A 22,065-nucleotide genomic window follows, 5' to 3' on the forward strand; every position below is an offset into this window, starting at 1 on the left:
AAAAGAGGAAGGCCAAACAAGAGATGGATTGATTCCATAAAGGAAGCCACAGACTTGAACTTACAAGATCTGAACAGAGTGGTTCATGACAGATGCTCTTGGAGGTCACTGATTCATAGGGTCACCATAAGTCGTAATTGACTTGAAGGCACATAACAACAGCAACTTACACACACATACACATATATAGGGGAGTGGTACTGAAGGGATTAAAGAGGTAAAAATTGAAATAGAAATAGATTGAAATAGAACTTAAAAATTGAAATAGAACTTAAAGACTACCAGATATATTATGGCATAAACTGCCATGGATTGGAGTCCACTTTATCAGATAAATAAGTGTAATCCTCTGTGGCAGGCTATAGGGGGAGTGGATGTACGCAGGGAGGTCAGAGGAAAATTAAATGCAGAAAGGACAGATTGCCAATTATGTCAACACTTAAATGTATGTAAAAATAATTACAGTGACCACTCACAAGGCATTGTTGATGATAATTAATACAAACATTGTATTGGTAAGCTACTGTGACACATGTATTGAGATTTAAAAAACCCTATTATTTCGATCCAAGCGCCAAGTAATAGAATTTAAAATATCAAAAAGTTGAAATTTAGTGTTTTCATACTTGATCTCTCTTTGAAGTTGCTGTGTTCAACAATGGACACTTTAAGGCTAGTAACAGGATGTCTTGAAAACTTGAACTTTCTTCCACTGGAGAATGCACAGCTGATCCAGCAGGCTTGAATGGATGGTGACTTCAACCCTGCTTTTTGCAGGGACTGACTGTGCAATTGAATTCCCCATGGGGAACTTGGTTGTGCAGTCAATCACATATGACATCAGGTATGGGGCAGGTGGGTGTGGTCTGGGGGAAATGTCCTCATGGGCCAAACTGGGACCTGTGCTGGATGAAATCTGACCTGCAGGCCAGAGGTTCCCCACCACAGAAATAAATAAATACAATTATGATATGTTATCATTCTATACTCTAGGACTATGCGTTTACTCAATTAATATATTAGGTTATCCACTTAGAAAAGATGTACTCCTGATTAATCTGGCAGCATTTAATAAATAAATAAATAAATGTGGATGGTATCTTAGGAAAGACACCCCCACACCCATCAGGAAGGCCTGCTGCATCTAAGACGGAGCCTAATGCAATAAGTTAATCAGGCACCATCAAAAAAAATAACAAAGTATTCTTTAGTTATAAGGAGCGGTAGCAAGTGCTGGGAAAAACTTCTTCTGAGACCTTAGAAATCCGCTGCTAGTCAGAGCAGACAGTACTGGCTTAGATAAATCAAAGTTCTGATCCAATAAAAGGCTGCTTCATCTGTGATTTCCTTGTACCTTGTTACAACTACTGGGTAACAACTACAGATTTAATTACATAATAAAACATTTATCTGGTAAGTTCCTTCAACCAAAGGTGGGTTGCCTTGCTACAGTCACTTAGATGGCACAAGGTTCCCAGGTGCAAAATACTAAGAGTGGCTCTGCTCCAAAAACATGTCCTGCATTGGGCAGCTCTTTTTGCTTAATGTATGCTACAGAAGAGATAGAGCCTTTAATGCTCACTAAATGATGATATACCCTGGGCCTGGCCAAATACTGCAATTAACAAGTCACACTGATGCTGCATTTAGTTAAGGTGGCTACATCACTGGCAAAAGAAACAAAACCCCAAATGCACAGCATACCAGTGGATGGTGCTGAAAGCTGTGATTGGCTGTGGCTCCCTGACATGTGTTCACTGCATGTTTGAAGGTATATACCTGTCCTTTGCATTGTACATGTTGCTGTCAACACCCATATAATGTGTGAATCACTACTGATGCATTGCACTTCACTCACAGAAGTTGATACAATATCAAAAAGCTCACCAACATGTAATAAACATTAATTATAAAATTAGATGGCAGGAAGTACTGCTGTCAACAGCTATTACCCAGGATGATCAAATATTCCAGTATTGGAACATTGTGCTCAGGCTGTTCTTTACTACTAACAGCTAGGAACTGGGGTAAATAACAGGGGATGAATCATAAATCAATGGTGATGTGACTTCCTTAGCAGTATTACCCAGTGAAAATTGCTGGCTAGTCAAATGTGTCACAAGGATACTTTTAATATTAAAAGAAAAAACTACCTGATATTCACACTGTATGGATAAATGTACTTCACAAAGGAAATAGGGCCTCCATACTGAGGCACCATATATCTGAGTAGCAGATATGTGGCAAACAATGAGGGCTGAGACATTCAAACCCTGATTGTGAATTGCCTGGAAGCATTTGACTGGCCATTGTTGGAACAGAATGCTGGAATGGACCAGCTTGACCTTTGATCTGATTCATCACAGCTCTTCTGTTTTCTCCATCAATACAAATGATTTGGTGGGAAGATGTCACAGGTTAAACACTGACATAGTAAAGATATGTGAAAATAACTAGTTCATATTTGACACCAATTAAATATGTAAAAACAGACTATACAATTGGCAGTGGTGGCTGGTGCTTATTGGGACTGGTGGGGCGGAAGGCAAGGAGACCAGTAGCAGGCTGTAGCCAGAGCCACTGATAGGCAGAGCTGCTGCCTGTTTGGTTGGTAGGGCAGTGCTCCATTCTCGCTAACAGACAGGCCTCCATTGACAGTCAGCGACCCAAACCCGCATGTTGAAATTGGAAGGCAATTTCATTTCTAGCTCTCCCTCCCCATCTGGTTACATGGCCTGGAGGAGCCCAGTGGGAATGCTGTTTTGCATTGTGAGGAAAAGTTTTTAAAAAATACATGGGGAAGTGCATTTTCCCATGCAAAAGCCTGAAGAGAAACTGCTCCTGGGAGACAAAGATCTCATATTGTGTTTTTCCAGGAAAGGGGGAACATTGAAAATATACGTGGAAGGAGGGGTACACAGACACTCATCATACTATTAGGGACTGGTAACAGTCCTTTGGAAACGCTTCTAAGAATCCCTTCTCATATCACCCCTGCCCTGTATTTCTCGTATTGCTTCCTTTCTAACTACCCCTTTTATTTAATTTTAAGAGGAGTGGCCCTATTAGTCTCTTGAAGCAAAAGCAACAGTTTTCTGATAACATCTTTATTCCTGCATGTATTCGTGGGCCTTTTACTCCCTTTGTGTTCGGGGGTCGTCTACTTGCTCCCGGGTAAAAGCCAAGCAGAGATTCAAGCATACACTTGCCTACAACGCAAGCTCTGCCCTCTAGAGGCACCAGGTTGCCTCTGCAGCTGCTCAGCAAACACGCCTCCCTCACGCAGGGCGGAGCCATTGATGCGGGAGAATCCATGTACTTTACAAGAAGGGAGAACCGGAGAGATAGACGCAACGTCGTGCGACCTTTTCTCTTGCTCTCCTTCTCGAGTTCTATCGTTTAAGAAAGATCTTCAGTGATGCGTTTATTCCAATGAGGGAAGAGCGAGACGCTTGAAAAGAAAAAGGAGAAAAAGTGGCAAATAGATGTAGGTCCCCCCATCCTTTGTGGAATTGGTAGAGTCCATGACGTGTTCAGGCTAGTAGAGAGCGGGGCGGGGTAGATTCCTAATGAGGCGTGCGGTGGTGCTGTCAATAGGCGGCTGTTTCGTTCTATAGTTTAGTTTGGGTTTTGCGCGAAAGCGAGGGAGCAAGTGAAACGTCTCCCCGGTATTCTTTTTCCCCCCTCGGGTCCTTGCAATACGAGCTATGGAATCTCACCGCTGGCTGCCCCTGGAGGCGAACCCCGATGTGAGAGCCTGAGAGGGGGATGGGAAGGGGAGGGGAGAGTAAGGAGGAGGAGGAGAGGCGTGGCTTATAAGCGAGGGGGGCAACAGTAGGAGGCAAAAGAGGAAAACGTGCTCATTTTTGGAACGTGGGGAGGTGATGAAAAATGGAAAGATGATAAAAGTGGAAGGGACCAGCCAGTGAAAAAGGGAGGGATGGGGGTGTACAGGGTAGCATGGCCTTATTGGGGTGTGTATGTATGTGAAAGCTTTTTAGACTGAGTTTAACACCTAGAACTTTATCATTTTTTATTTTTTGTTCTTGTTTTTCAGGTCACAAACCAGGTGAGCAATTTTTTCTTTTTCTTAAAATCACAGTTTACTACTTTTATTTTTGGCTTTGCGCCTCTCTATTCCATAACCTTTTGGCTCTGCTGTTTATATATTTTTCTTTCATTATGCTCTGTGTGTATGTGTGCATATATGTATGTACACAGGCTGCCTTTCACTTGTCAAATGAGGATAACACTTAGGTATCTGATGAAGGAAGTTCTCGTCTGTGAAAGCAGATGCCATAATAAATCTATTTTTCTTTAAGGCACCACAAGATATTTTTTGTATTTGCTGCAACAAGTTAGCTCCCTGTTTTCCCTGTTTTAGGGACAGGGAGTTCCCCATTCTATTTCTAGGCCTTGTAAACTGGCTAGCCAAAAAAATTACACCCCTGCCTGCTCTTGCAGCCTCTCTATTTCAGTATGAGAAAAATCTCATGGAGAACTTACGTTTGGGAGAAAACAGATTCTTGAATGTAAAAATCAAGTTTTTGTTTTGTTCTTGGTAAACAAGGCAGGTATCTCAGAGTAAAACTGAACAGTGAAATAGTATCACTTGGGGAAACTACCCTTCATCCCTTAAAAGTTATGTTAGGATGGCTTATGAATGGTTTCTTTCCTTTGAAGCTGACTTAATAATGAATGAAATATGAACTGCATTTCTTTATTTCCCCCCCCCCCCAATGATGTGGAAACTTTGACTACAGTTTCATGGTTGGATCATCCTAAGTTTACCCAAAGCCCTACTTTTTTCTATTAAACAGTGGTGTTATTACACTTTAAAGTTGATATAATACATGTTTCTAAAGAATAAATATTCATATCTTTACTCTTAAAGTAAGCTGCTTGAATTACTACTTATCTTCTAAACTTGTTTCCCAAATCTCACTGTTTCTATAATAACTTGTTTTGGCTCACCGTAGCCTCACCTTGTTTGCTCTACCTGCCTCTTAACATCCCTAAACATTCATGAAATGGAGTATCTTTCTCCTTCACACACCTAAGTACCTAGACAGCTGACTGTGCCACTTCTGTATTTCACCATACCTATCATGCTTCTTGCTTGGTCCTGTATAACAAGTCCTAGGTGACACCAGAGAAAGGAAATGCATTTCCTGCATGTTTGGACAATATGACAGTTTTCTAGTGAAGGCTAAAAATTTAAAGGTGATGAAGTTGATGTGGAAGGAAGATGTAATTTTGATGTGTGTATAAAAGATGAGGACTGAATTTTGAAAGAACAAACTTATATAAACTATTAACTAACCAAAGCTTTAGAGGATAGATATACGGCCATCGATTGAAATTTTGAGATAGTGTCCATGGACAGGCTGTAGAATCAAGAATCTAATTTGTGTTGAATGTGAGGTGTGTGGAGTTGTAATTGGATCTTTCTAATGTGACGTGTTAGGATTTGAAAGGTGTTGCTCAAGATTGTCCCTGAGAAGATAAGGGTGAGCGAGCAAGATGAGTTGATTATTTCTTGGGTAGTAATAAAATCTTTCACAGTCAATCAGTTTTTCTGGCATGCTGTAAGACTAGCTAATATCAGCACATATGATTCATGAACAAATTCCCCTTTAGGCTTGTATGGCAGATCCGTACTTGTGTAGGAAGCAAGTCTTGGTCGAGCCGTTCCTTTTGTGTTAGATTCAGTAAATGCTGTTCTTACCTTTACCTCCCCACATTCTTTTTTTCTTTTTTGGATTACTGTACTGTATCTCAGCCTTGTAATTATGCAGTCGCCTGACCTCCTGTGGCAAGCAAGAAATGCCTCCAAGCCAGATAGCTCTTCCCCATCACCACCCGCTGCCACCAGCTCAGCATACTGTGTGGAGTGAGGTATTACATTACAGCAGCTGTTGTTTCTTCTTCTCTCTCTCTCTCCCAGAGTTAAGATCCAGGCAAACAGGAATGTCAAGTGACGGTAGTGTTATTGCTGCATTTCATTTTACCACCCTTAACCTTAATGATAGAAGTGTATGTGAGATGGACTGTTTTCATAGCTTGGTGCTGGGTTTCTCCTATTGGGAAATCTGAGTGCTATGCTTTGGCAATATATGTAGAAGGCTGAAAGAAGAGAAGCTTGTGGAATTAGTGGCACAGAGACCCCTCCCTACAAAGCCTGCATTGTAAATATATTATCTGGTAGATAAATATTGGTTGTGGGGGACCAAATTAAGTTTGAAAGGATCATTAATGTAGCATACACGTTAAAGATCTACTGAGTTCCAGTGGCCCAGCCTGTACCGTTGGTGACTAGATTTTTGTTGCCAAGTTTAACTCTGCTATATCTATGTCGATACACTAGTACTGATTTATTCAGACCCCTATATGCCCTGTGTTGTACCAGGAGAGGTGCACAGATTTGAATTTTTACCACCTTGTTCAAGGCCTTGAGTTAGGTAACAATATATGGTTATTGTACCGTTTGAGAGTTATTTGCTCTAGACCTAGTAAACTTCATGGCAACAGGAGCATCATGGGTCTGAAATCTGTTACAGTACTTGAGACTCTTCCATCAATTATTCTATGCATTTTATGACCTCAGTTATATTATAACTTAAGTAGCTTTTTAGTATTCATTTAGTTAAAATGCTTTATATGCTACACCTCAGTTTACAAAAATTCTTAGGGAATGTAATAAGAATAAAACACATTATTAAATTGATAAAAACCAGTGGAGTACATCAGCTGATAACTTGCTGAATCAAAAATCAACAGTTAAAATCAGCTTTAACATGCTGGAAGTCTGGGCAGATTGAGTGTCTTCTCCTGGTGTCAGAAATGCATCAGATTTTTTGCAGGATAGACTAGTTATAGTTTTCTATAACTCTTCCCTGGTCATCACCCACACCTGATGGGGGGAGGTTTGGGGGAAGGGAGGGCTTGGAGAATAGTGTGTGAAAGCTTCTGATCTTTTTGCAGTGTGAGAAGGGAAATGAAGCCTTTTTTTCAACACAGTAAGCCATGATTTATTGCGATATCTGAACTTGCCCAATGGAAATCAGGTAGAGTTATGTGCCACCAACATATTAATTGCACTTTAATCCATACCTCCATATGACTTGACCAAGTGATTTCATGTAGATGGAACCTTGTGGCATCCCACAAGCCAAAGGCCATGGGGTGGAACAGCAGACTTCCAAAGCCACCTGACCTGTTGGAAATGATTGGAATCGCTGAAGAACAATGTCCCATAGTGACATCCCCATGAGGCATCCCAGGAGAATGCCATGCCCAATGATACTGAAAGCTGTTGAGGGATCCAGGAGAATCAACTGGGACAGTGGAGTGCAACTTTTCCTTCTCCATGTTGGTGATATTACGAGCTTGCCATTTTGAAATACATGGAGGGGAGGGGAAGGGAGGTACTACTTGTTTGATTAGTTAGGTACATAAAAGCCCTTGTACTGTGCATTGCCTTCAAGATAGAGAAGATAAGAAATGAAACCAGTACAGTAGGGCCCACTTTACGGTGCTTCGCTAATGCAGCTGTCTCAATTAGACGCAATTAGAGGAAAGCCCCACTCATACAGCGCTTGTTCCAGTTTTACAGCGGTTTTGGGGCATCGCGCGCCATTCTGTTCAATGAGTTCCGCTTTTCAGTGGTTTTCGCTTTACGGTGGGGGTCCAAAACGTAACCCGCCGTATGAGTGGGAGTGTATGAGTTTTCTAGATAACTGAAAATTTCCAGTGTTTGTGGTGCGGTTAAATGAATTTCTCCATTGTGAGTCAGCGTTTTTGTGATTAAAAACTTAAGCAAATGTATTTGTCAATTTTAGAAAATAGAATACAGAACTAATGTGGAAGAAGAGTGACTAGTTGATATTGCATGCAGTGGAAATGTTTTTCCGTTGGAAGGCACGTCTCTCTTGGGGTGTATTATACTGTGATGTAGAAGAATCTTGATGAGAGAAATTATAGCATTCTGTTGTGGATGGGGTTGCACACCCTCTGAAGGAGTAGGTATGGATATGTCTTTGTCATTTGAGGCCCAAATGACCTTTGTGGCAAGGAGTACCTTTTACCATCATCTTCTGGTATGCCAGTTCTAGCCTTATTTGGGTTGGTATAGCCTGGCCACTGTAGTCCATGCATTGGTAATCTTGGGCTGGATTACTGCAATGCGGTCTATGTGGGGCTGTCATTGGTCCTAGTCCAGAAGTTCCAGCTAGTGCAGAATGAGCACCTAGACTGCTGATGGGGGGGGGCAAATTGCTGGCAGCTAAAACCCCTCTGCTAAAACATTTGCACTGGCTGCCCATATGCTGCCAGGCCCAGTTCAAAGTTCTTATAATATAGAAAGCCTTGAACAACTGGGTCCAGGATACGTTATGGACTGCCTGAGCCCTTATATCCCAGCTTGATCGCTGAAATCATCTGGAGGAGGGCTTTTAGTTGTTCCCCATGTTTTTGAAGCCTGGCTGGCTTCAGCTAGAAGACTAGAAGCTGAACATCTAGAGAGTTCGGTGCTATGGAATACTCTCCTAGCAGAGATTCAGCAGGCATCCTTGCTGCTAATTTTCACATGTCTTTTTATGCCAAAACACCTATTCAGTTGCTTAATTCTTTTCAAGCCATTTTTATAATTATTTTGTATTGTATGATATTATGTTTCAGTGGACTTATGTATTTTGTCATATACCACCTTTATATTTTATGAGTGCATGGTCTATAAATAAATAATAAATAAATTTAATTTCTGTGTCGCCTATCTGGCCAATGGCCGCTTTAGGCGACGTACAAACAGTTAAAACACAGTATGATAAATATTTTTATAATAAGAAATTGAGTTTCAAGCACTCATTGCACATTAAAATCTTTATTATCTTTGAGAATTCAGTTTCTTAAAAATTTAAAACTTAATCTCCTGTTACTGCCCTTCTCTAGCAGTAATATTGCCCACTCCCAGCCATACTGAAAGAACCAAAATACAACTTTTATCTTGGAAAGAATATTCTGCACAGTACAATATGTGAAGGATATGCTTATTGATAAATGCTTAATATGTATCTTTTTCTTCTAGTTTCTCAGACAGCTAGGGATACATCCCAGCTGGCAATTTGTAGATGTGTACGGTATGGATCCAGAACTTCTTAGCATGGTGCCAAGACCTGTTTGTGCTGTCCTTCTCCTCTTTCCAGTAACAGAAAAGGTAAATATTATTGGTCTCTTAACATACTTATCTTCCAGATTAAGTACTTTAGCTCTAGGTTTTATGAATGAGCTAACAAAAGCAGACTTTAGCCCACATCAGACCTTGGTCTGATGAACCATGGTTTATTGGACTAGGACTAAGCCAGGTGCCTGCACACTTACTCCTTTCCCCCTTCTCTTCTCCCCTTGTGCATCTTGTATGGGTGAAGATATTCTGGCTTCTTAAGCCATCATGAGAATCTATGGCTGAACTGAGAAACTTGTTCAAGGGTTCCTCCCAAATCAAGATTTGATCCTCTACCTTGGCACCCAATAGACCTATCTACTCTTAAAGCAGGGATGGTGAACCTCCAGCCTGCAGGCTTAATTAGACCTGGCACGGATCCCAGTTTGGCCCATGCACTCTTTTTTCCAAAATAATACCTGCCCCACATCTGACATCTTATGTGATACTGGGTGTTGGGGAGGTAGAAACATGGCTGCCAACAAACAATTGGGGAGGCTTGCTGTTGCTGCTGATCAATTGGTAGGTGCTGACTTCAAGCTCACTGGAATTGGCTCAACTATAGAGTTTCCATTGGGGAGCTCCATAGTTTGGCTATCCTCTGCTGACAGCTGGGTTTGAAGTTGGTGCTGATCAGTGGTTACTCCAAGCTCCTGTTTGACTCTTCCTTGGCGGTGTGGCTTGAACTCAAACCACACTACAAAGGAAAAACAAGTCACCTGATGTTGCTGGGATGTTTGATTGACAAATGGATGGCCCCACCCACCTGTAAGAGTGGCCCTCCACAGGTGGAGGAACCTGGGGTCTGGCTCGCAGGCTGGAAACATGTATTGAGAAACATATTTGCAAATAAATCACTAAAGAAATGTTAGAAGCCTGCAGCCAGTTAATGTTAATGGAAGCATTTCTGATGCAACAGCCTGAAAAAATAGAGTTTGTTCATATAGTTTACCTGATCACCCAGAAGCAATCCTTTCCAAATGTGTGGCTGTTTACAAACCTGCACTGATAATCTACTACTATCAGGTCAAGCCCTAATAGTACTTTCAAGCTTATTTTTGCGGCATTCTGTATTTAACTGTCTGGATAACATCTTCTGTGGAAGACACAATTCTTTAGAAAAAAAGCGAGAGTGTTTGTTGGCCACCAGAGTAGACAGTAGTAACACTGTCTATATAGCAGGCAGTGTAGACCCAAACCATACCAAACTGTTGGGGCTTCTAATAGAATTGCAGTGTTCAGTTGCTTAATCATTTAAATTAATTGATCTTCTAAAATACTTTTCCCTGCTAGCTGGGAGCAGATCTTTAATTTTTAACATTACAGGAGGCAGGCCTTCTCAGAAAAGTGAGATAGGAAAATGTCTTTTCTAAGGTGGTGCCCTTTGTGCAGTGTTTAACAACAAGGTATACAGTTTTCTTCAAAACAACTGGCTTTATCCCCATGCAAATTTATGTAGATCTAATTGACAGATTAAAATCCTAAACCCATATACCTAGGAGTAAGCCCTGCTGAATTCAATAGGAGTTGCTTGTGAGTAGGCAGTTAGGATTAAACTGGTAAGATTCCTTTTGTCTAGTTTGACTGATGCATTGAGCTAAACCTTGACTTAGCAACATAGTGTGGGCTCCCAGAGAGGAATTTGCAGCTGCTTTGCTCCTCCCTGATCTTTTTTGCTGCTGTGCTGAGATAAACCAAGATTTGGCTCAGCATGTCATCTGAACCAGGCCTTTGTGACAGTCCTAGCTGTAGTGTATCTTAATTGCTAAAGACCATGAAAAATTCTAAGACTTGATATTCCTGTTAATTTAAAAATGTTTGGGAATATTAAGTACCTGTACAACCCCTTTTTGTTTTTTTGTTTTTTTTAAATATGTCCTCATGACTTGTATTCCTTGAGTTAAACTGTGGGAGCAAAGGTTAAAACAATTGTGTACAGAAAAGATTGCTGACAGATTGTAACAGAACGTGCTATATAATGAACACAACTAGCTGTCATGTGCTTTGAAGATTATTTAACAGATGGAAAACATGGTATAATAGCACATAGGCTTTAAACATTTGATAACTAATGTGAAACCTAGCTAGGTTTAGTTGGCTTCCATTGACAAAACATATCTTTAGGTTTTGACTTGCTTCCTTTAAAAGAAGACAATGAATTTGCTTTATTTAAAGTAAAATTTACTATGCTAAGAACATAAGTTTTGATGCATGTATACTAAGGGTTGACAAACTTTATTCCTAGGTTGTATTAACTCTTTTTGGCAAGAACTATTTATGTTCTAGAACTATTTTGTTTTTTTAAAAAAACCCAGAATTTGGAAGGGGAGATTGCTACAGGTATTTATTCTTGCCTTCTAGTACGAAACATTCCGAACAGAAGAGGAAGCAAAAATAAAAGCTCAGGGACAAGAAGTGAAACCATCAGTATATTTCATGAAGCAAACCATCAGCAATGCCTGTGGAACTATTGGGCTTATTCATGCTATTGCAAACAACAGGGACAAAATTAACTTTGGTAAGTACTTCATTTTTACTATGCTGCCTCTACTGGTTTGAAGGGTAGGTGGCGCTCCTGAACTGCTTATTGTTTATGATGAACTGTAAAAAACTAGAACTGTAGAAATTAGCAAGTGTTGGATAAAATGCAGTTTTGAAAAATTACTAAATGTGAATAACTTTGGTGAAATGAAATAACAAATTTAGCATGGATTATTTAGATGAATACCCTCCTTGGTTCTTAATATGTATTGATTTCCATGTCACTTCATGTGCGAAGCTATGTGAAGCAATTAAAGGAGTGAAAACTTCAGTAAACCATTTTGTGGCAGAGTGTAAAGTAACATATTTTAAAGTTCATGTTCTTGAATTTGTTCTAGAAGTGGACTCCTCACTGAAGAAGTTCTTAGATGACTCTGTGCCCATGACTCCTGAAGAGAGAGCCAAATATCTGGAAACCTACGAAGTCAGTATCATTCCTTTACTATAAACTTGGGAAGCAGAACCTTTTGCTTTTAGGCCTGTGGCTGTCAAAATAGATTGCAGAATAGATTGGATAAGGTGGTCAGCACAGGGTTGAGGGGAACAAATGTCATTCAATATGTCAAACAATATGTCAAATAAAATATGTTTAGTTGTCTTTTATTTATTATATTTATAAAGTTGCCCTTAGAACCTCAAACAAATGTACATTTTTACACATCAACAAAAACATCAGAGTAAATTAAAAGCAGAACATTGTCACAGAAATAGTTAATCAATTAACACCCAATCAGCAGCAGTGTTAAAAACAAACACTGTACTATTTACAGTCGAAACTCCTTGCCCAAATGCCTAAGTAGAGAGATGCATCTTTTTTGCCAGCAAAAAGCTATCTGAGAGGGACCCAACTGAGCCTGCATGGGGAGGAAATTCCACAAGCTAGAGGCCATCATGTAGCAGGCCCTCAAGAAGCCCCCTTTCCTTCCAGTGACCACAAAGCCCAGGTCGGAAGATGTGGGAAGTGTTTTGCTTTCTAGTAGTTGGGGTCTGATGCCGTTCAGGGCTTTATATATTAATGTCAACACCTTGAATTTGGCCCAGTTGCAGACCGGATGCCAGTGCAGAATTGGTGCGATTCAAGATATTTTTGACACACCATTCGCAACTCTTCTAGTCGAATTCTGTACTAGCTGCAGCATCTTCAAGAGTAGCCCTTCTTAGAGCGCATTCCAGTAGTCTAGCTGAGAGATAACCAGAGCGTGGACAACTGTGGCCAGGGTATCTCAGTCCAGGAAAGGCTGGGGCTGATGAAATGGCCGGAGCTTGAAATAGGCGCTTCTTGTCACCGACACAACTTGAGCTTCTAGTGGCAATGGTGGTTCCAGAAGATCCATGTGCATCTGTTCCTTCAGTAGGAGTGTGACTTTAGGACAGATCCCCCCAAATTCTAGACACAAGAACTGCTGACCAACAGTAATGCCATCTTGTCAGGATTCTGCCTACGTTTATTGATCCACTCCTTCACTGCCTCCTGGCAGTGGTCCAACACCTGCACAGCCCCACTTGATGAAGATTCTATGGAGAGATTAGAACTGGATGTCATCAGCATACTGGTGACACCACATCCCAAATCCCTGAATGATTTCACCGAGCAGCTTCACACAATGTTAAACAGCATGGGGGACAGTATGGAACCTTGTGAGACCTCCATAGTACAAAAGCTATGGGGCTCAGCAGAAGTCCCCCAATCCTAGTGATAGTGGTTTTGCAGTAGAAGTGGAGCCACTGCAATACTGTGGCTCTGACTCCCAGAGTTGTTCCAGGAGGATACCGTGGTCAATGCTATCAAAAGCCACTAAGAGATCAAGAAGAATCAATAAGGTCACACTCCACTTCTCTCTCTCAATGTCTATCAACCAGGACAACCAATGGCATTTTGGTGCCACAACTGGACCTGAAATCAGAATGAAATGGCTCCAGATAATCCATTTGTCTCTAAGCATGTCTGAAATTGCCCAGCCACTACCATCTTGATAACCTTGTCCAAAAAGGCAACTGGCTGATAGTTGTCGAATACTTTGGGTCTGGGAAGGTCCTGTTGAGGAGGAGTTGCATGACCTCATCTTGAAAGGTGACATTTCCCCCCTTCAAAGTGAGGCATTGACCACCACCTGTCCAACCCCCATCCAGTTAGATATTGGTAGCAATGAGGGACAAGGATCAAGAGTTAGCTAAGCCCATTCAAGTGTCTTCTCCACATCCTCGGGCTTCAGCATCTGACACCTCCTAAAGACCTGTCCCCAATCACAGTAGGCACAATTATGTGCTCTTACCTGTGTTCAGTTGGCTTTGCTATGAGACTTATGCCCCCTGTGCCCTACCTGTTTTCTAGCCTGTTTTATTGACTGGAGCTCCTTGATCTCACCATTGTATAGCAAGATCAGGGCCATGCCAGATGTACTAGCCATGCCAACTGGAAAATTCCCCAGAGCATCTAAGAGTCCCTTAGTTTACAAGTATCTGGAGGCAGGCTATCTTAATTGGTTCTCCAATTCTTGGTGGGGTGGGGTGGGGGACAACTATCACCAATCCAAACGTCATTGATTCACCCATGATAATGGGTTAACTACACATCCTGAAGGCAGATTAATTAATTAAGGAACTGTTGATATTTGATTAAACAGTTAAGAACAGACCTTTTTATTTAGACAGTGAAATTAAAAAAAATGGGTTTGGCAAATTGCACATAGGCTAACAATACATTTTTTTAAATTTCAGGCTATCCGTGTTACACATGAATCTAGTGCCCATGAAGGTCAGACTGAGGTATTGATTTTAAGTTCTTTCTAAAGTAATGTTTTGGGCAGAGATGTTTCTATATACTGTTTCTAACAAGTTGCTGGAGAATTTTTCTCTTATATCTCTAAAATCTTCCAACATGTTGCTAAAAACTTTCAAAAAGTGGTTGCCGGTAGGGAATTACCAAAGGTCCATGTGGATGTATAAACTATATTACAGGGTTACAAGTATGACATGTTATTGACAGTGTTGTGTTATACTGGCTCAGAGTTATGAGAGGCAATGGTTAACTCAGATGTCAGTTCAGCCATTCACTTGCTTGGTAAACCACTTTTGTCCACCTGTGGTAGGAGATAGTACTAGTCTGTTTTATTATGTAGTTATTTTAACAATTGAGATCACGTATCTGAAGAACTGTGAATGCTTGGGGAAAATACTATATGAATATTAAGAGGAATTTTTTTATTTATCTTGTAAATACACTAGTAATCGTCTCCTTACAGTAAGATCATCCTCTATCTTCTTTTCCTCCTCACTTGTTACCTGTATATACATGCTGTGCTCAGTGTGAACATACTTAACCCTAAGTAAGAGATGTCAGCACTTGTGGTTTTGTTTTTGCTAATCCAGTACGGTAAGACAACTGTATATGTGAATAGGGTTTCTTTTAAAGGGGTGAAGAACCCCTGACCCATGGGCCAAAGTTGTCCCACCAGGCCTCCCCAGTTGGCTCGTGAGGCCGTTTTCCCTAAACCATGCCCACCTGCCCCACACCTGACATCCTGTGGGACGTGTACTGACATGGCTACAAAGGAACAATTGGGAGCTCATAGTGAGCTCCCAATTGTTCCTTTGCTGGAGCCCATCTGGGAAGCGCATATTACTCCATTAGCACCAAGCAGTTTCCATTGAAACCTCTGCCAAAACAAAGGGGAAAAGCTCTGTTTCAGCAGCAGTTTCCAGTGGAAATTGCTTGCTGATGTTGGAGCAGCAAAGCCTCTTGCACTGTAGCTCCCAAGCACCCATCAAGTGTTGTGCAGTGCTTCCCAAGCACGCAACAGCAGACTTGGACAGGCGGGCAGGACATCGTTGGTGGGTTGTTCCACACACCTGTTAAAAGTTATGAGGCCAGATTACGACCTGGCCTGCCAGGACACAAAAGTTCCCCACCCTGATCTGGAATGAATCTGAAACATTTCTAAATTTTGGTTGATTTCAGCAGAATTTAGCCTTATCTTACCTTTTCTCTTGATAGTACCCATTAGCCGTCACCCAGAGGCTGAGTATCAGTAGATAAAGGTTTGGGTAGTATACACTTGATAATCCTGTGTCCTGTCAATGCATGTTATACCCTCTTCTCTGGGCCTTTTAGGAATAGGCTGTGTGGCAAAAGAAACCCTGACAGTGCTGATGAGTTCATGTATTCTCCAGCTCATGATTGGCTGTTTTACAGTGAATGCTGGCTAATGAGCATTTAACGACTAGCTCTGCATTTAACTACTAGCTCCTCTGCAGTTGAGATTTTGCAAAAATTTCTGCTTTTGACTGCACCAAAAGTCCACAAGCAGAGAAATTGATACTTTCAGCAAACAGCACTTTCAGCAAACACCTTAAGATTTTGCCTTATAAGTAATATTTACATACCACATTGGAACATTCAAAGCATACTCTCTGTATACTGTATTCTATACACTCTCATATAATCATTTATATAGCATAAGAATGGAATGGAAATAAATACTTTATATGTATAGCCAGGTTTACTCTGCTAAATGCATCAGTTGAAATGACAATAGAGTGGTGTGTGTGCTACCTTAATCCTCTTTACTAATACCCATTAGTCTCCCATATAAAGTTGTCTCCCATATTAAACCCTATTGTCTGATTTAATAAAAACTACTATTGAATTAAAACATTGAAAAAAATCTTTCAGTATGGAGACTTAAGGTGATCTACTACTTTTGGACTAAATCAAATGAGGCATAACTCCTAATTGCCTAAGAATGGAGGAAGTTAAGGTAAAAGAAGTAGTGTGGCACTAGGTCTTGGGGCAAAAGTGTATAATGCTTTCTCAAATATTACTGGAGTCTCAGTTTAGGTCGCCACTAGAAATACAAATATATTTTACAAGGCATGTGTATGCAAGTAACCTTTCTCCGTCAATTTTATTTTGAATTTCTTTGCCTGTCCATTGTGAAAACGTGTGTGCTTTTAAGCACGTAAAAGCACAAGGCCTGCTTACAGATATATCTGAAACTTGATGGGGAAGCAAAACTTAAAAATTATACCAAGCAGTCTGTAGGACAGAGAACAAAGTAGTGCTGTTTACCAAACACTGAGATGCTTGGGTTGTTTCGCAATGTAGCTTTGTATTCAACAAACAGTACAGATGAATAGTTAAAGTGTTAAAATTTCCAGAGGGGTAACTGTGTTAGCCTGCAATCCAATATACACTTACCTGAGAGTAGGTCCCATTGAATCCAATGGAACTTAGTTCTGAGTAGGTATGTATTGGATTATAGCCTTAGTCTCTCGCGCAGCAAAAATAGTGTGTTGTGGCATATTAAAGACTAATAAATTTTCTGACAAAATGGCCTTGAGTCCACAAAAGCTTATGCCATAATAAATTTGTTAGTCTTTACGGTGGCCTGGCTTGCACTAAGTAAAACCTTGGTTTGGCACGTATGTATGATCTCTTGGAGAGGAGCTCGCAGCTGCTTTGTTTTAAACTTCCGCCAGACGAACCACAGGCTGGATGAACCAGGCCACTAGCTGAAGTGTGACAGGTTCCTGACCATGTGGATTTTTTTTTTAATTGTTGATACAGTTAAGAACAACTCAACTCGTACATTAACTGAGAGTGAGGGGGTACATCATATATAAAACAGATTTTCCTGCATTTAAACATACAAATAATCTGTTGTTTGGTCACCTTTACGAAATCCATTGGTTTTGGAAAGCTTTGGGTGTTTTTATTGTCTACTGCATTGGGGTATGTAATAAAGCTCCACCATTGTGCAACAAATATATTTTTGCATTTTTGTCCCTTTTGCAATCTTCAACTTCTACATCAGTTTCTCTATTCATGCTAGTTGCCAAACTTTACTATACCACAATGAAATAGAGACACCCTTGTGCATTTTTTTAAGTTGGAAAAAAATCATTTTACTACTGGCCCACACTGGTTTGCTTTCCAGATCCTTGAAGTATAACTTGTGCTGTGTAACTCTTAGCCTAGGATTCTGTACTCCATACTAAATTTTTAAATTCTACTGGCTAGACATTTTTTAACTTATATAGAGTTAACAAAGAGCAATCTTATGAGTGGATGTGCACAGCTGCAAAATGTGATCCATATTTTCATTGTACTGATTTTTTTAGGTAACTCCTGGATATAGCTTGGGAGTCATAGAAACATCCATTTAACAATCGAGAGTACAAATTGTGACAGTCCAGTTGTTGTGCTAGCAAACCAGTATTTGAAATGGGACCGAGCAATTGCTGTCATAGCAATGTCAGAATTACTGTATGTATGCCAATACTGAGGAGATGTTATGCTTGCATTAAAAGGAGATGCAGTGGTACATATGTCTAGGACACACTTGGTGTAATATTAAAGTTGCTTCCTAGTTGTGATTCCTTTGATCAGATTCTGGATTATTTTGGGCTTCCTTAAGGCCAATTACGTTAACTGTGGTTGTAGTAGGCTGCAGTGTCATGTGGCTCCTTCCCCACATCTCCCTCTGAAGAATGAATTCACATGAAACGCTAAGCCAAATCATGACTAAATGTGAATGCCAAGTATGCAGGTACTTGTAGTAATAATACTAACTACTTCGTTTCTCTCAGTCATTCTGATGCTGTGCTATCTGGATCTAAGCCATGGTTTGGCTTGGAGTGTTTAAAGCTGGGCTTGAGGTTTGTTGCCCCCAGACAAACTATGATTGGTAAGCTAAGAATAAATCACCACTGCTTGTGAATTGTCTGGAGCAAGGCAAACTACAAACTCGGATTTGGATTTCCCAACCCCCCTTCTTCGTGTGTTGTCATGATGTTATCGTGAACAGGTCATGTGGCCTTCTTGAGGACATTTGTTCTCTCTCTCTTCTGTTATAAGATTATTTCCTTTTTAAATAACTTCTGTTACTTTAATGCCTTCTAACAGTAAATTCTGTTTTGTTCCAAATATAAAACACTCAAAAATGAAAGAATTACTGTACTGTACTGTGCTGGATATACATGCTTCTATTTCAGATCCCACTTAAAAGTCAGCAGTCTATTAATTTGACACATTGCTTTCATCCTATTAGATTGCTGAAGATATATCTGTGCTATTGTACAAAGGAAATAATGAACATAGCAATATATTCTTAAAATGGATAATGTTGTTAGAGTAATTTATACTGAATCTATGTGGTCAAAGTGGAACCATAATTTGAGAACTCAAGCACTGCCTTGAACAAATTGATCTTAGTAATCAATTTTTTTTTCTGCATTTGAAATTAAAACAGCTTAGATTAGATTTATCTAAAAGACTAGCCATACTAAAATGAACACAATTCATTCAGAGGAAGAGAATTAATGAGTTTGAAATCCATAATGTGTGTGTGGTTGTAGAACAAAAAAGTTGTAACTTTGGAAAGACTGTAGATTTTAAAATTTTGTTCCAGTGAAGCAGAAAATATTTTGCTTTACCATTTTCTAGATCAGAAGTGGTCAGGATCTACTTTATTTTTCCTAGAACACCAAGGGTCCACCAGCTGGAGCCAAGTACAAAATACTGGTTAGAAAGAGGGGCAGATTTAGAATTAAGGAACAGGTATTTCTAAGTGCATCACAGTCCACAAATGCATTTTTAGTACCAGAATTGAGCTCACAACCCGTTTTTAAAATTTATTGTTCAGTATCAACCAGAAAAGCAACAACAACAAAAATCCATTCGTGGTTCTCATCCTTCCCTTCCCTGTCTCAAGTTGTTAATTTCAGCAGGCTAATTTGAAAAAAGTTTTTACTCTCATTAAGCAATAGCAAAGGCTTGGTCTATTGCAAATCTCTCATTTACTAGTATATCCCTATCTACCTTTGCCTACACCTATTCTAGGTATATATGCTGCCCTGGGATCCTGCTAGGTAGAAGGGTGGGATTTGAATAAAATAATAAATAATTAGAGAGAGAGAGAGAGAGAGAGCGCTTTTTCTTAGTGGCCTGGTTCAGAAAGACCTCCATGCCATGGTTCATGAGTTCTTTCCCTGTTCTACACATGGCTTCATGTACAGTTTCCGCTTCAGGACAGACCATAATATTTGTGATATCCAAATTTCCAAGCCATGGTTTGCATTTGTCTTTCAAACCAGTATTGGAAATGCATTTTAAACTGTGGTCTGATTCTGTCTTGGAGGACAAACATAAAACTACTGCTGGCTCACTTCTCATTTCTGAAACTATGGGGAATCATCTGAACCAAGCCAATGTTTTGATGCACAAAAAAACTTTAAGGGCTACTTAACTGACATAAAGCAGGTTAATATTTTGTATATCCCTAATCTGCTCAACCTGGGAATGTTTAAACTATATTTCCAAAATAATTATGTAAAATACTCAGATGTTGGGAGTCCTGGGGCTACTTTTGTGCACTCATATTTTCCAAGTGAGCAGAATGTCACCAAACTTTGGGATTCTTGAACGGCATAGATGCAAAGTTAATCTTCCTAGTTGCCTCTCCTTTTTAATGTTAGTTGCCTCTTTAATTTATTTGGCACAAGTTCAAAGAATAGCTATTCCTTTGTTCGTAAAGTGAACTTAAAGCCAAAACTTTGTAGCTAGCAATTTCCTATTTTACAAGGAAGCTCAGGAAATGCAGTTCTGCTCTAAATACTGAATTGCACCCTATCCTGTGCAGAATGTACACAACCGTGCCTGTATATTAGATTGAATTACACATCCACAAGGAAGATGTGCTTTACCCACAGAATATTTCATATCAAGCAAAAAAACTTTCGAAGTGAATTTTTCCACAGCTTGGGCTGTTTAACCAAGCATAGTTTGCTGTATTTTTATTTATTTTATTAACTTTATGTCCTGCCCTTCTTTCCAAAAGGACCCCTCAATAGTTAACCACATACTTTACATACAGATGGTCCCAGGTTCAAACTGCAGCATCTGGGAAAGTCCCCTGTCTGAAATCCTGAACAACCACTGCCAGTCAATATAGACAATACTGTGTAGGTAGGCAAATGGTCTGACTGGTTCCTATATTAATATTACCTAAAAATGTCAGATTTCTAGGAATAATAATTAGTTGGTTGATTACCATAGCATCCCAAAATGTTAAGCAAGTCGTCATCATTTTTCCTAATTGGGCCTATGAAGAATGGACACTGGCTACATGCTTGGAATGTGCATTAAAATGAAGAGAATAGACTTCTTAAACTGTGACTGTCCTTGCAGCATAGAGATGTATTTGTGGGAGTTCCTTACAGATATACTTAATGAATGTGCGTAGCAGTCTTGAAGTGACCCCAAAAGTTATTTTTCCAGACATCAGAGGTGCGACTTTGTAAGTCACTTTGAAGCCATTTTCATCTTCTCCATCCAGAGAAAATAATTGAGAAACCCAGGATTTGCAGAGTACTGTGGTTGAGAAAGCACGTGTCACATCAATAGCCCAGTACTGACTACTTTGCTGGCGTAGGTGTGCTGAGAGAGTAGTGTATAACAACTACTAATAGTGTAGTCCAGAGCTATTATCCAATCTCTTGGCACCTTCTGGTGTGTATGTGTGTATTTAGGGCAATGCAGTGGACAGGGGGGCTATTATGTTGATTGTCCATGACAGAAAGCAAGGTTCTTATGCCTTTAATAGTTGTATGGCAGGCAGAAATTGAACAGGTTAAGCCTTTTCTAGTATGGAAATATAATTATGGAGAAAGTGTCAGCTGTTGGCATTCTGTCGGACATCTGACTACTTGTTTTTTTTTTTAATAATTTTTATTCAAATTTTCATACAACATACAAAACTAAACATTCAAAGACAAAAAACAAAATCAAAAATAATTGAACAAAAAGAAAAAAAAAATAAAGAATAAAATATTGACTTCCCATTTGTCACATATCAAATCAGTTATAAGTCTATAATATATAACAATCCTGTCTCTTAAATCATATTATAAAATCACTTTCCTCCAATAGTTATCTTACTTAATCATCAGATCTCATAAACATTACTTTGTTCTTTCCACAAAAAGTCAAAGAGAGGTTTCAGTTCTTTAAGAAATATATCTATCAATTTTTTTCCAAATAAGCATATTAATTAATCCATCTCATTACTAATTATAATAATCTTATTGTCATAACCATAGTCAAAATAAACATTTCAAACAATCCGTCTCATCAGAATCTGTTAGGTTCAATAATTTCAATAGCCATTATTCTATTATCCCTATTAGTTCCATCTTCCATCTTCCATCTTCGATAGTCCTGTTAAATCCAGTAATTTCAGTGTCCAATCTTCCGATAGTCCTGTTAAATCCAGTAATTTCAGTGTCCAATCTTCCATTATCAGTAT

At 39.7% G+C, this 22,065-nt stretch overlaps 1 protein-coding gene across 3 annotated transcripts in view; it reads left to right on the forward strand.

Moving 5' to 3' along the window:
• Nucleotides 1-3,548: 3,548 nt before the first annotated feature.
• The window catches only part of UCHL3 (ubiquitin C-terminal hydrolase L3), a 34,821-nt gene continuing 16,304 nt past the window's right edge, over nucleotides 3,549-22,065 (forward strand). Inside the window, exons 1-6 of one of the 3 annotated variants that reach the window (XM_061630006.1) lie at nucleotides 3,549-3,749; nucleotides 4,058-4,069; nucleotides 9,086-9,214; nucleotides 11,582-11,738; nucleotides 12,100-12,185; nucleotides 14,480-14,527. In XM_061630006.1, the coding sequence (XP_061485990.1) occupies nucleotides 3,708-3,749; nucleotides 4,058-4,069; nucleotides 9,086-9,214; nucleotides 11,582-11,738; nucleotides 12,100-12,185; nucleotides 14,480-14,527 (474 nt within the window). In that variant the 5' untranslated portion in view covers nucleotides 3,549-3,707. The remainder of the gene's footprint in view (nucleotides 3,750-4,057; nucleotides 4,070-9,085; nucleotides 9,215-11,581; nucleotides 11,739-12,099; nucleotides 12,186-14,479; nucleotides 14,528-22,065) is intronic. The other 2 variants (XM_061630008.1, XM_061630007.1) reach the window with 2 other exon arrangements.

Source organism: Rhineura floridana, chromosome 5 (genome assembly GCF_030035675.1).
Source record: "Rhineura floridana isolate rRhiFlo1 chromosome 5, rRhiFlo1.hap2, whole genome shotgun sequence".
In the NCBI taxonomy this organism is placed as follows: Eukaryota; Metazoa; Chordata; class Lepidosauria; order Squamata; family Rhineuridae; genus Rhineura; species Rhineura floridana.